The sequence below is a fragment of the Thunnus albacares genome, chromosome 12 (assembly GCF_914725855.1).
Source record: "Thunnus albacares chromosome 12, fThuAlb1.1, whole genome shotgun sequence".
NCBI classification, from domain to species: domain Eukaryota; kingdom Metazoa; phylum Chordata; class Actinopteri; order Scombriformes; family Scombridae; genus Thunnus; species Thunnus albacares.
The window spans coordinates 3291674-3306327 of record NC_058117.1 but is presented as its reverse complement, the minus strand read 5'-3'; the positions used below and the strand labels follow the sequence as shown (position 1 = coordinate 3306327).

The following is a 14654-nucleotide window of genomic DNA, read 5'->3' as shown; positions in this document are numbered from 1 at the left end:
GACCAAAGTGATCCATAGAGCTATGTGCGTGACTAAAAAAATGCAGCTTGGACAGGATTCATAAATGTTTCTACTGTGTTTTTATTTCAGGTGAGAGATGAAACAAATTATTTAAGTGTAGGAGGGTTTACAAAACAGTTTCATGCTTATCAGTCAATAGTACCTGTATTGAAGCCTGCTTCCTGCCCTGAGGAGCTGCTCATCCACCTACAAGAATTTCAATACTCTGGCTTTGAAAACTCTGGGAGAACTCTTCATACTTGTAATTTCTTCATGGAAATAGACAGAGATTTCAAATCTGTATCAACACATCACATTATCATCATGTGAAACCTTGAGATGCCAATAATCCATGCTGGTCATACTGGTCAGTGGCCCGTTAATACGACACAGTTTGGACACTACAGTCTTTAGCTTGTGGGTAGGAAACATTAATGTTTCTCAGCAATGCAAAAGGTGTGTGGCAGAGTGACAGAATCACTATAGGTGGTGCTAATTAAAATAATCAGCTGTGGATGGTTGTCCATGTATCAGCTATGTGTTAAATACAGTACATATGAAACTTTATAACACCTGAATGTAATTTAATTTCAGATCAGTAAAGTTTTCAATTCACCACAGCCATGATGAGATCCAACAGCCTCAAGACAGATCAAATTGCATTTCTTTTACTTAGGTACACAGGTCCTAACAAAACATGCATGGTAACTATTATAGTGACATGTTAAATGAAATTAAAGGCCACTATTAAAGCTACATTCATTAGTTATTTGGCCACTTGAGAGTAGCAGAACAAGCTGAAAAGACAACATTGACATATAAAGTATGATGCGGTGCACAAATGTTCTGTAATGTCATAGATCCCTAATTAGCTTTGACTAATTAGCACTTCAGCTCTGTATTTCACAGCTTCAGTAATTTCATGCTAAATGGATGTGTGCACCTACAAGCCGACAGAAAAGCATTGATGAATACCGCAGACTTCTTGGCGTTATCAAGGTCATTGACTGGACACATAACTCCAGCACACACAATGAACAGGCTCACTAATATGAGCTAGAAATACTGAATCATTTTCCTTGCCTTTTGATGTCAAATGAATAAGAAGATAATACTGTATCCAAACTAATTAAGTGATTAAGCATCAGCTTGTGAGCACTTCACAAAAAATAACAGACCTAAATATCAGATGAGATAGAGGCCTGAATGTCTTCAAATATTTGGTCCTCAAGCTGAACTGTAGCTTCTGGCATTAGAGCTCCCCTCATAGAAAACTGAAATTGCTGTGGCCAGCTCAGCTGGGATATACAGTATATTACATACTGGTTAATTAACTTGACTCAAAAATATGTTTTTTATATTCCTACAATTGAATGTTTGAGCTTCACTGTACAGAATGATGAGTTTGACAGTTTTAACATTCATCTGCTGAAAGTGGAAAGTTTCTCTGTGCTCATTGAAAATCCAGTATTAAGGGGCGGGTCTATGAGCATGATTTGTGACATCGCAACTGGTTTGGAAGCCAATCCTGGTCCAATATTCAACTTCCACAAGTGTGATGTGGAAACCTGAAGCCTCCAGCGCACAAACACTGAGAATGAACTTTACAGTGAAGTAGGAGACATTTTGTGTCCAACAGTTAAACTTCTGAAATAAAATATATTTACATATTTATAGATTCTGGGATTTTTAATGAGGAAGAAGGAGTAGATGTAATTTTAAGAATATTAACAAGATTAATTTAACTTTTTTTGAAGAACCATATCAGACACAAATTATTATACAAAGTAGAGTATTTTATACACAGCTTAAAACATGTCTGGAGGGGCTCTTTCCAGAACACAGACACAATCTAAATAAACAATTTAAATGATCCATATCATCATTTTCATGTTATATATTTATGTAAAAAGGTGAATATTGATATATTGTTCCAGTTAAAAGCTCAATAAGCGAGCAAAATCTACAAAAACAATCATGATGTTATAATTCTGTCACAGATAGGTAGTTGTTGATTTATTATCCGAACTGACAGTTCTCATATAGGCCTAATTTTGCAACAGCAAAACAACAAACTGAACCTATTTACGGCCTCAATATGCTTCAAACAAATGCTCGAAGGCAGAAGTGTTTTTTCCACTTCAAAATAGCCACACTCGCAGGCAGATGAAAGTTCTCAAAGACAAGAACTTTCCAAAATCACTCCTAAGAAGGGTCTCATTCCCTCTCATTTCCAGCTTAGCTGAAAGAGCTTAGTGTATTCTCAGCATGTTTATAGCTTTTGTTGCATTTTTTCTTCCAAACTCAAGCTACTGTAGGATAGCATCTATCTATGACTTTTCAAATAAAAAGGTAGAGATTTGTTTGTCAGTTTGATTTGGCTTTTATTGTCAGTGCAATATTCAGAACATCAGGAAGGCAACACTCACAGCAACAATGTAGCGCTCCCACCATTGGCAAGATATGTTGTTAGCCGTGTGTGCAGCATAGTTATCAGCCTATTGCACTGATTCCAATAGCTGCCCCAAAACTAGAGGCACGTCTGCTACAGCTGCATGACATCACACTGCACACAGGTGTATATACAGGCATTAATGCTACATCATATCCTCGTAGCATCAGTGGTTTGAATCCAGTTAATGCCTGATGTAGTAAATGACATCATTTATTCGTTTAATCCCGTGGGGTGTACTATATCACACATATGTGATGAAGTGAATGCATCGTGATGATAATTTCAAAGACATATCAACCATTCGGCAACGAAAGCCTTAGTGGCCACTGTGCACACAGAGGAAACCAGGCTGCAGCAGGGATGTTTTTCTTCTCTTAACGTCTCCAGCCCTGAACACACAGATATAAAAATACACCCCATTCAGAGGGCCATGTTGCCTAGCAGCCAGTTAGTGGGTAGGATGGTGTGACAGTGTGTGAGATAGAAAATGTAGGAGACACAGAGCAGCTCTGTCAGGAAAAAGAAAGGAGGAATGAGCAATAATTCTATTAGATTCAGAATGTTTCTCCAATGGCGGCAAGAACGGTTCAGCCATGTCACCAAAAACTAATAAATACTGATGTGCAGTTGTGTTTTCTCACCACACTTCACAATGTTGTTGATTCTGGAAAAAGAGGCCAAGGTGAAACTATCTTTAATCATCCTCTTTAACATGGCACAATGTCAGGAAGAGCATAAAATCAGCAAAAACTACATTCCAACAGGCTTACCCCATAACTAGTAAGTCATCCTTAATTCAGTGTGTCAAACACTTCCTATAGCTTGGTCAATAAACACTCCATCACCCATCAGCACATAACATTCACAACAATGTGAAGATATACTGCGACCCAATATATTGTGATATAAAAACATAACAATGTATCACAGAGGAGAAAAATATCAAGTAAATATCAACTGGCTTGAAAACTGGGTACATGAGTGGTATGGAGAGGGAGCACTGAGGAGTGGAGTGGCTCTTTTCTAAGCTGGACTGTCAGTGTTCTCTCTACACTCCATCCCACTGAGCGAGTGCGTTCAAATTCAGCTCACTTTGACTGCTGTAGTGGTGCTGCCTGTGTCTTATGACAACACAGGCAATGGACAAGATTTTTGACTGACAGTGTGAACACTGGTTGTGACAACAATCAGTGAGACTGTGTGTGACAGTTTAGACAGTCTAATTTTCAAACTTATCAGAAAGTTAAGTTTAATCTTTTTCCCTGCAAGAACCTCTTTTCTGCTGCCACACCACAAATTTTTGAAATTATTACCACACTGCTGAAATATTACCAACGAGTGGGAACTTTTGTTTAAATATATAAAGTGACTAGGGATGGGATCCAATAACCAATTCCATTTTGGATCCAGTTCAAAGTGGGTAAAATACCTGGATTTATTTAAGTCCAGCTGAAATTAAATAGCATTTTTTGTCTACTACAGCAATATATCTGCTCTGTAAATCACTTGTCCTGAGTTCTTCTTTGAGAAAGAATCAGAATCCAAAAGGGAGAAATTTATAATTTAAATTCTCAATATTCTTTATAACGAGGATACATTATCTCAATACAGCAAATCAAATTTAGCATAAAGCAGTAACATGTTGTTCTATCATAGGCAGGGCAGAGAGACACTGAGCCTGATAGCATCCTGCTAACACAAAAGTCACGGACTCTGATCAATTCACATTAGCTTCCTGCTAAAGTCTCCTTCTTATCTAATTTACAAACATATAAAATTGACTTGACTTAATGACAAACATGAACACACATCTTGTCCTGCACCATAGCTTCTTGAACAAGCTACCAAACAAACATTTACCACTAACGATCAGTTAGCAGCTAGATAGCTAATTAGTGGCTCAGCTGCAGCACATTAAACAGCATGTAAACATACCTGCAAATGTCGTTTCGGACACGTTAGATGATGGTGTCGTTCTTACTCTTCAATACCACTGATAATAACACTCTGTCTGCCCATTACATGTAACTACAGCAGTTTGTTTACTTTGTCCCTTGTTCTGCACTGTGTAAGACCAGCAGTCTTACAGCATGCCAGCTACTGTCAATCAAACAAGACACTGACACACACCCCCAGCAAGCTAAAAGAGACAAAAAGGAGCATTTCTGATATCTCTCAAATACCCTTTTTCTTCATTCAAGTAAGTAAAGAATGTGAAATGTGATTTCAGTTGGCCAACAAATCCCTCTTCAAATCTGTCATTCACAGTCTCTTTTTAGTTAGTCTCTTTTGCCTTCCTTTAACACTGCAGGCGTCTGCAAAGAAAACAAAAACTATGACAGAAACAAACCCATGCTAACTCAGAGACACAGTTGAATGGTGGACCTAAACATTCCAAAATGTACACTTCAACAAAGTCAACAACACATCTACAAATATTTGTGCATAGATACTCATGGTGAAGGGGAGGATAACAAGTCCCTTGCTTAAAAATGTATCTTCTGTCCATCGTGCTAGAGTAAAAACTTGGCATTTTTGATAAGTTGAGAACAAGTGCTCTGCTTGAGCCTACTGCCAGTATCAGTACAATGTTAAGTGCACCATGTGTGGTCCAGTAATAGTCTACCTGGAGATATAGTTCTTTGAATGTCAATCTTCTATACTTCTTAAATATTTTATATAGTTATATCTTTTGTTACTTGAAACTGTTGAAATTTGAAGTAAAGTAAAACGTGAACACAGTGATGTCATCATTGTTATCTTGGCTTGAGCTTGGAGACCAATTTATAACAGAAAGTCTGAACTACTTGGGGGCGTGAACTTTGAAAGATGTGAGTGTTGGACGATATGATTATCTACAATACACCATTAGACGATATAAAATTTGTCAACCCTTTCATACCAAGGTAGGGTTCCCTTTTTATATCTCTGGTTAGGCCATTGTGAGCAACGTTGCAATTCAGTGTGCAATATTGGATTTGCCAGATTTTTGAATCAATAACATTATCAATCTACAGTAGATCTGTCAGATATATAATTCATTGGATTCAGACATTCTCATCTGCGTATTTTTTATACTGTTAAACTGCTTTTCAATTGAGTTTCCACTAAATTATCAATATCGATTACACATTCCATGATAGAAGGTTTTCTTCATGCTCCCCACCCCCTTCCTGAAGGGTATAATAAAAGAGAGTGTTGGGTTGCATTGTGGGAAGTTAAAGATCCAGTGGTTTATGAGCTTAACCTATATTAGGGACTTAAAGTCAGGATACAACATCTCAATCTCTGCTGCTTTGATTTTGAATCCTCCAACTTAATGAAAGTGCAATACTAGATCTATGGAGTACTCTCTTAACTCAACTATCAAACAAGTTATCAAGAAACTATAGTCACTGTGAAACACATGAATGCCTAAACTGAATAATTTCATTAATCTAGGTTGCCTGGTAACTAGCTTATTTGTCTGTATTTGTCATAGTTATGACCTGCAACTAGACTTTTCATTTCACTCAGTATGTCATAGCAAGACTCTATTCCTCTGCCTCCAAATTCCCTAAATGCCACCTGATGATGCAAGCAGACACCGAGCAGGAGCAAGCAAGACTTTTGATCATTCTTTTTACCATTTAAAGCTGTAAAACAGCAAAATGGAAATCAAACTCTGAAACCTCTGAGATCTATTGATTCTTGGTTGGCAAGGCTGGGTTACCTTGCGAGACAGCTGGACTCATGAGATCACCACATCACAAGATCATACAAGAATCCATCTGGTAAGGCTTCAAGTTATGTGCTTGTGTCCAAACCACCAATGGTACGGACCAATTGGTGTCCTATGAGGATTCTTGTGTGATCTTGTGAATCCAGCTGCCTCGCAAGGTAAGACAGTGAAAGACAGTGATAGACAGATGGTTTATCCAATCACCTAAGTATTTTTTGAAAGTGCCTGCCCTTTTCCAAACAGTTTCCAAGGATGACTTCTCAGTTCTGTGCAACAAACCATCTGGCCAACAGGTTAAGGGCTGGGCAATATGGCCAAAAAAATGAAACTCATTCAAGCTTGAAATCAGCTCTCAGTTTTAATCAGTTTTTTCCATGCACACTGCAGGATCAAAATGTCATACTTTTTAGGACATTAGGGCTGTCCCAAATATATATATGTGTGTATACACACACACACACACACACACACACACACACACACACACACACACACACACATATGTATATATATATATATATATATATATATATAGAGAGAGAGATTTCAACATTTAAATATCACGGCAATGAACAAAGCTTTGGGTACAGCCCTATAGGACATCATATGAGAGACAGTTGATCAAGAATAATAAAAGCCCTACACTACCTGCAAGGTTGTTAACATTATGTATGAAATACAGGTTATCACACACAGCTATGTGACTGTCAGTACCAGAGGCTTCAACTAGAGCACGAGCATCCAGTTTAATAATCAGTTTCAGCACAGACAAAGCAGTGCTTCAACTCTCATAACCAGAGATGATATGATACCTCGTCAACAAATGCATACCATAGCACAGTTCAGCGTGCAGAGCCATCTTCAGGCTCCCTCTCATAGATGCAATCGTTAAATTAACTAACATAGCCAGATGTAACTAATCACGTTACAGTTTATGGGACTATTGTGACTCAACATAGCTAATGTAGCAGCTATCATCTAAGTTACTTTTTGAATAAAAGCAAACATTTTTGTGCATGTTGTAATAACTAAATTTTCACGATTTTGACATTTTTCACATCATACACAAACAACAATTTGAATTAATTCAATATATCGCCCAGGCCTAACTGTAGTATAAGTATTTCTTTATCCAAACTAGCCTTGAGTCCATTGTGGGGGTGACCTGGGGTCCTCATACCACGGCTACCTGTCAGTAAGTTTGCAGTGATATAGAATGCATTGATATTGTGTTCATATTGCGATATGATACTGTCACAGTACTGGATATTTAGGTTACATTAAAAAAAGATGACCCTATTGAGCCACTACAAGGTCTACTACCACTACTACTACCACTACTACTACTATAATTGTTATTAATAATAGTAATAATGATTTTAAACGTTTAAAGAGATGTATGCATTATCAAGTCTACAATAAGGTTGTTTCAGAGTCTGGGGGCGTGCAAACTAAGCGCACCATCACTGTAGGGTTTAGTCCTGGAGCGAGGAACAATTAATGTGAGAGAGTCAGTGGAACACAATGATCTGTCAGGGGCAGGCTATAAATGTGGCCATTAATTTCTTAATACAGATGATTAAATGGATATTGTGTCTAAACTGAGTTAGTGTGGCATGAAATTAAAGTATTTGTCCATATTTGGCCAGTTGTTGTCATTCACAGCCATCTATAAAGGCTGAGACTCTCTTTACTCTTTGTCTTTTGAGTGTTGTGAGTCAATGATAAGGCACTTGAGATAACCGCTTGTATTGAATAAGCAGTGAAAAATCTTTGCGTCCTGCCCCACAAAATTTCTGTATGCACAAGGAATCATAATATCCTGTGGAGACTGCAGTGTCACTGACTGCAAAAACAACAGGGTAAACAGGGACGAGGTGAATACAGATTCTCAGTATGCTATCAACCTGCATGGGATTCTTGATACCTGGATTACAGCCTGTCTGGCTCATTGCTGTTATCGTTGTTGTTGTTGTGGTGGTGGTATCTCAAAGGACGCTTTCGGTATATTAAAATATCCAGAATGATAACTCAAAATCTATGTTATATCATTAGCTTTCCCCGGTGTGTGGTTGCTTTCTTCCCTAGACTGCAGACCATTAAGAGTTTACAGCTCTATTTCCCTGAAATAGCTGCCAAATGTCCGGCCATCATCTGTCAGCAACCACCCCTCTGTGCTGTCCTCACTTCAAAAACCAGACACCCCAACAAACATAGGCTGTACACTAGGGCTGAACAATTTTATCGAAATCGCAATATGGAATACTGCAATTCTCAAATCGCAGAAGGTGCAATATTTGTAAAAGGCGAAATGTGTGTCAAAATATCATTTTAAATTAAATATTGTGTTGCTGCAGAGATGTCCTGGCCTACACATCATATTCTACAGACTTAAGAAAACATCTTTTTTTTTGGTACAGAGCCTCCCAAAATCACACCGTAATCATTTTAATGTTTTTCAATGAAAATGAGAGTAATGATGTAAAAATGATCATTCCTTCTAGTATTGCAAATCATATCGTAATTGCAATATCAGTCAAAATAATCGTTAAATCGTTCAGCCCTGCTGTAGACGTCAGATGTTAAATGTCAGGACTGAGGACTGTAATGTCATTATTTTTTGGACTGTCAGTCAATGAACCAGTCTGTCAGTTACTAATCAGCTGACCAGTCATTCGTTCAGTCAGTCAGTCAGTCAACCAACCAGTCAGCTCAATTTGACATACACATATTTGCACCTCTGCAAAAATGCAAATAATGCCGCTTGGTGTAGATAGACAGACAGACAGATAGATAGATAGATAGATAGATAGATAGATAGATAGATAGATAGATAGATAGATAGATAGATAGGTATTTCACCTCTACAAAATAGAAACACGGCAACAGAGTAACGCTGTCCTTGGTCTCCTTCCCGCCTTTCAGCCGCTCCTTGGCACGAGACATCACGAGCGGCCGGTGGTCTCTCCCGTTACCGGGAGACAGGGAGCTGTACTTGATTCCCGTCGTAATTTTGGCGAAATTCCGACCCACTTCGGTTCCCCCCACCCCCCCGAACCCCTTAACGTTGGACCTCCATCTCCCGGCGATGAGAGCTGGACGTGTAGATGCCTGTTAATGTGATTTGTCCGTGGTCGCCTCTAAAATGCGGGTTTCTGGGCTCCAGGGAAGGACTGGCACGGTCTCCTCCAAAACTGCTCGCCCCGTTTGTGTGTGACATTAAACCTACAGCGACAGTTCATCTTGTATATGTATGCGGTGTTCAGAGGAGAGTCCGGGTGTCAGTGATGCTCCTCCAGCTCTGCAGCTGCAGGTGACCGCCGGTATGGTAAGTAAGCCGCAATAACCGAACACATTTCCTATGAAGATTTTCAAAATAAACCAATTATTACGCTTCAGCATTTTCGATTCCTGTTCAATTAATCACGCACTGCACTTTCAAATGACATCTGGGCAAAGTTTATGTTATAACTATTATTTACAGATGTGTTTTGCTTTTATTGTGACGGTAGAATTATAGTCTACAATACAAAACTGACAATAACAACATCCGGTCTTTTTGAGGCTAATTTACGCTAACTTGACGCACATCAGCAGGTGTCCGGCAGTGGGGGAGAGAATTAAGATGAGATATCTTTTAAGGAGGTGTCATTCTGCACCTACAGCCTCTAGCCAGGCTGATAAACTAGTTTCAGGTTTATATGGTGACTTATGAACTGTTTTCATTGAGAATTACTTTAAGTAAATAGTTCTTAATGTGAATTTTTGACTAAACAGCGAGGTCTGTGGAGAGAATTTCAGTCTTTCAAATTTCCAAAATTCAAACCATATTCCATTCAGCTCAATTGGTTTTGGGTTTACTTAAGAAACTGAAATCACGGTATGGGTCCACTAGGGCTATGTTAGAAAATATTTGTGTCCTGATACTTTGTATGCCATCAAGTAGGCTATACTCTATCTGCAACCAAATACACCAGTGGCTCCCAACCTCATCACAGCTTATAATCTTAGAGTGGACTAGGGCTAGGTTATCAAACTTTTTTGGCAGGCTACTGATTGAAATGTGTCCATACCACATTTGGTCAGATTAGTTAACCTCCTCACTTATTCTTTAATCAGATATTTACTCAGTTAAACTATTTTTAGTAAAAAGAAGTTCACAGTAACTCTTCCAGCAATATGCATCTGAATCAGGTGCTTCTCAGGTCAAGGACAGCAAGCTTCAGATGAGAAAAGACTGGAGCGCACTGATTGATATGCAGCCTTTAATAGTGCAAACAGACCAATGTTTCAACACCACCGTGTCATTGTGAGAATCAAAAAAAACTCTTTTAGACCATTTTATTTAAGCAAAGTTCTTGTACAGCTGCTTATGTTGTGAACATTTATCATGAACTTGGTCTTCTTTTGCTCAACTAAGAAAAAAAAGAATTCCTCAAAGAAAGGTTTAAAAGAAGTATTGTTGTATTACTGAAACTCAGGCGTCAGCATCATATCACCACCAGTATGCACGAGTTGAAAGCAGTTCAAATATGGTGTGATTTTTCCTTTCTCTGATCATTTCATTTGGATGATTTTAAGTATCCAGTATTTCACAAGAAGAGCAAAGCAAAAAGTAGAGAAAGGTCCCTGTAATCATCCAGTTTTAACATAAGGCTTAGCGATGAAGAAGTTATCAGACACTGACATTGATTCAGAACAAGCCATAATGTTAACTGCCAGTAGTTTCAGTAGTTAATTTTATTAGTGAGCTCACAAGCTAGGTAGCTAGCTAACGGCTAATATTTGATAATCTCTAAGCCAACTTGCTTTTAAATTTGCTAATTTCAGATTTTAAACATGGCAGTGCATGAATATCATTTATGTGGGTAGTGTAAAAGTTAGTTAACGTTGTTTGTGTGGCTCATACAGTTATAGCAAAGTCAAATAACTAATTAAAAACAAAACTTATCTGAAAAATGAGCACTTGGACAAACATCAGCATGATAAAAAACTACCTAAGATGACAGACACCATCTTTGGGAAAAATTTATGAATGAACATCCATTACATTCAAGCCCTTGCCAAACAAGTTCACACAATACTGATTAAACCTATGACTGCCTTCTTTTTCTCTCTTGTTCTCTTGTAGGTAAGGTGGACTATCACTTTAACACCGATCTTTTTGACCCACTATTTGTGGTCTGTATTTCACCTATTGAGTGATTCCTCTTCTGTATGTGCGACCTTCGAAGGAAAACCAAAATGGATCGGTGGGCGTGACGTCATAAGTGTGCTAAAAACCTATTTTCCGCACGGGTAGCACGCGTGAGTGTGTGTGAACACCCCCTTCCAGCACAAGAGAGCCTCACTCTTGATAATATGTGGGACACACAGCCCTCAGGACACGCAGGCACAGAGCACTGAGCCATGTTGTGGCCTCAGGACACAGCCTGCAATATGCTGTCAGTGTTTTGATAGATACTTCCATACAAGTGATCAGGCCTATCAGTATTCCTTGCCTGTACAGTTGTGTGCAAGAAGAGGAATAGAGTGAAGCCAGTGTGTTACAGTATGGAAGAAGGATGAGTATTGCTAAAGTGACTGCCAATCATATTTTGACTTAATACAATATTATAAAAAAAAAGCCAGTAGAGTGATCTAATTGCATCAGTGGTAATTCACAAAAAACTTGAGCCAAAAGAAAGAAATCCTAAAGACAATAGGGGAAATTGGGAATAAAAATAGGGAAATTAGAAAGTTACACTAAAGATGTTTTAACATGTGACAGACAGCAGGAAAATCACAGGTGTAAACAATAAAATGAATGATGGCTGAATTCCATTTAGCTGCTTCAGTTTCATGGTCCTCGTATTGTGCATGCTGGCTCACTGTCACACTGTCATGACTTACTGGTACACATGAATAGAAGAGAGCCATTAGTAATGTTATTAGTGACACCTGTGCTGTTCTTGCTACAACAAATCAAAATGTCTGCTGTGAAAAAGACATAATCTCAAAAATGGGGGAATAAAATATATAGTAGTCAGCAAAATGATCAGAAGCAGGTTTATTGCAAAGTAAGTTTTTACATACAAGGAATCTGCGCTGGTGTTGGGGTGCATAACGGTCAAAATATATAAAGTACGAGAAAGTACAAGTACCACAAAAGCACAGTAAAAATAAGTAAAATGTATAGAATATACTTAAGTGAAAAGAGCTGTACAGTGTTTAAAATGAAGAGAATGGAATGTAAAAAAAAATGACAGAAATGTGCAAATGTTCATTGTATAAAATATAATGTGGAATGTGCAAATGATAATAACACAATATTAGCTTTAACATAATGCACGACATTATATGTGGATGATGATTGTGTATTAAATGAACTGTGACTGATACTGTAAAAATCTACTAAATTCTCACTATACTTCAACTACATATATTTCCTGCTCACTGCTACTTAGGTCCACAGTAAAAGCTTTTAAATTACTAAACAACAGAAGACTTTTATTGTGAAGAATATGCAGGAAATTAAATGTGTTCCTCACTGAATTAGCAGAGCTTTGTTAGCAGCGCTTAAAACGCATCGACACAACAAGATATGGAGATATTTGGAGCTCTTTGTTCAGCGGATCAGTTAGAAATAATGCAGGGAGGAATAGTACAAGCAGAAACAGCCACGGCGATGATGATGTTTGATGAAGAGGTGCAGATGACCAGCACACCTCCAACAGGTAAACTACTTATTTTACTTTGCCCTGCTGTGTAATGGAAAAACACTCAGTGTGCCAGCTCAGCTCAAGTCATGGCTCAGCGTGTTTACCCCGAAAACAATGGAAAATGCCATAATGTTAGCAGAGCGGAGCAGTGAACTTGCACACTCTGCGTTGAGCAAATGACCGTATAAAGAGATCGGACACAGCTGACGTCAGCTCGGGCTGAAAGTAGAAAAAAAGGTTGGAAACCGAGCGTTCAGAGCAGTCTGAAGCTGGTGCCTTTTGCTCATAGGGATTACTTCTACATACATTCACCTCATTATTTGACACTTTGGCCAGATTCAATATGAACATCTGACATTGTAGCATTATATGTATGACTAACAATAAGGAAAAGTATAAAGGTCCCCTTTAATACGTGATAGATTGTAGTACTACTTCCTGGCTAATTGCTGACAAATGTCAGTATGTGGGGATGGGGAGGAACACTTCCTAATTATATTTAATTATTCATCAAATATGACTAAATCCCTTCGGGCAACAAAGTGACAGGCTTTACACCAGCTGGAAGATATGAAACATGTTGTCTGTGTTATGCAAAAAGATACAGATACTAGATTGAATTTCCTTTTGATTTCACTATCAAATTTTCTACATGTTGGAAACAAGGTCAGTGGTCAAAAACAGATGACAAATGACAAACTCAGAGCGGCAGGGTTTGTGTTAGACTAAAAACAGTAGCTAAAAACAGTGGCTAAAATCTCAAGTGCCCAGCTGTTTTATGAAATGACTGGGCCTTTTTTAAAGATGAAACTATAGATTTGTGAGTTGTTTTTAAAGATTCAGGCATTCAGAAGGAACCAATGAGTTTAGGGCTTAGCACCACATACAGGGTAGGGGAGGCACAATGTACTTAGAGTTGGACTAACACATTGTTTTTTGTTTGTCTTTTTATTGCATTTATTCATACTAAGAAACATATAGATTAAAGTCAGTATTATCTTTGAATCTGATGAATGAGACATCTTGACCAGTGTTCAATAATGGCCTCATGCAGATTCAGAACCATTTCCACAAGAAGGGAAACACTTGACGATATGTCTTAGTTTTTACCTCAAAATTATACAAGTCAAAAATGACAAATGACAAATAATGTCAAAATACCTACTGTAAGTAATTAATATTGACACCCTCTGTCTAAAACTATCAGACTATCTATCAGCCCTCAAGAAAAGGGACAGGCAGGTGAATCTATCTGAAGACCATGGTACATTATTCATCCCATAACCTTGCTGTTAAAATGAAGCACAACCCACTGTTAGTAGTGTCTGTACATTGCGACTTGTCACCAAACACAGGAACATTACATGTGTAAACTATACTGATAGTGAGTTATGTTGTTGATTCAGCATGGGCAGCTGCATTTAACATAACTGCAATATCTCCCACATAAACTGAGAAACCATGAGATGAAAAACTCCTCTCAGTCTCTTCCCTCAGTCCTGATGTATTTTGACTCATATTTGAGTACTTTGTGATCTCTGCTGTGACCCCCTGACACTTCACTGAGACAAGACATGTAAATGGAGCAAGAGAAGAAGAGTGAGACTGACCTGTGGTCTGATCCTCATGATGTCTTCATGGCAGAGACGCTGTACTTGTAATGTGTCATCGTATTCTGATCTGCTCTCAGAGTCTACTGTTCTCTACTCTGACTGTTGTCACTTATAGATTCTGGGCCAGCAAATCCATGCCAGTCCAATGGGGGATAATGCTCTCT

The 14654-nt window shown here is 38.3% G+C and overlaps 1 protein-coding gene across 2 annotated transcripts in view; it reads right to left on the bottom strand.

Moving 5' to 3' along the window:
- The window catches only part of LOC122994661 (2-lysophosphatidate phosphatase PLPPR4-like), a 40938-nt gene extending 31310 nt beyond the window's left edge, over nucleotides 1–9628 (bottom strand). For both annotated transcript variants that reach the window (XR_006406644.1, XM_044369474.1), the window contains exon 1: nucleotides 9039–9628. Coding sequence is in view for 1 of the 2 variants with exons in the window: in XM_044369474.1 (XP_044225409.1) it covers nucleotides 9039–9122 (84 nt within the window). In the remaining variant the exon portion in view is untranslated. The remainder of the gene's footprint in view (nucleotides 1–9038) is intronic.
- Nucleotides 9629–14654: the final 5026 nt, after the last annotated feature.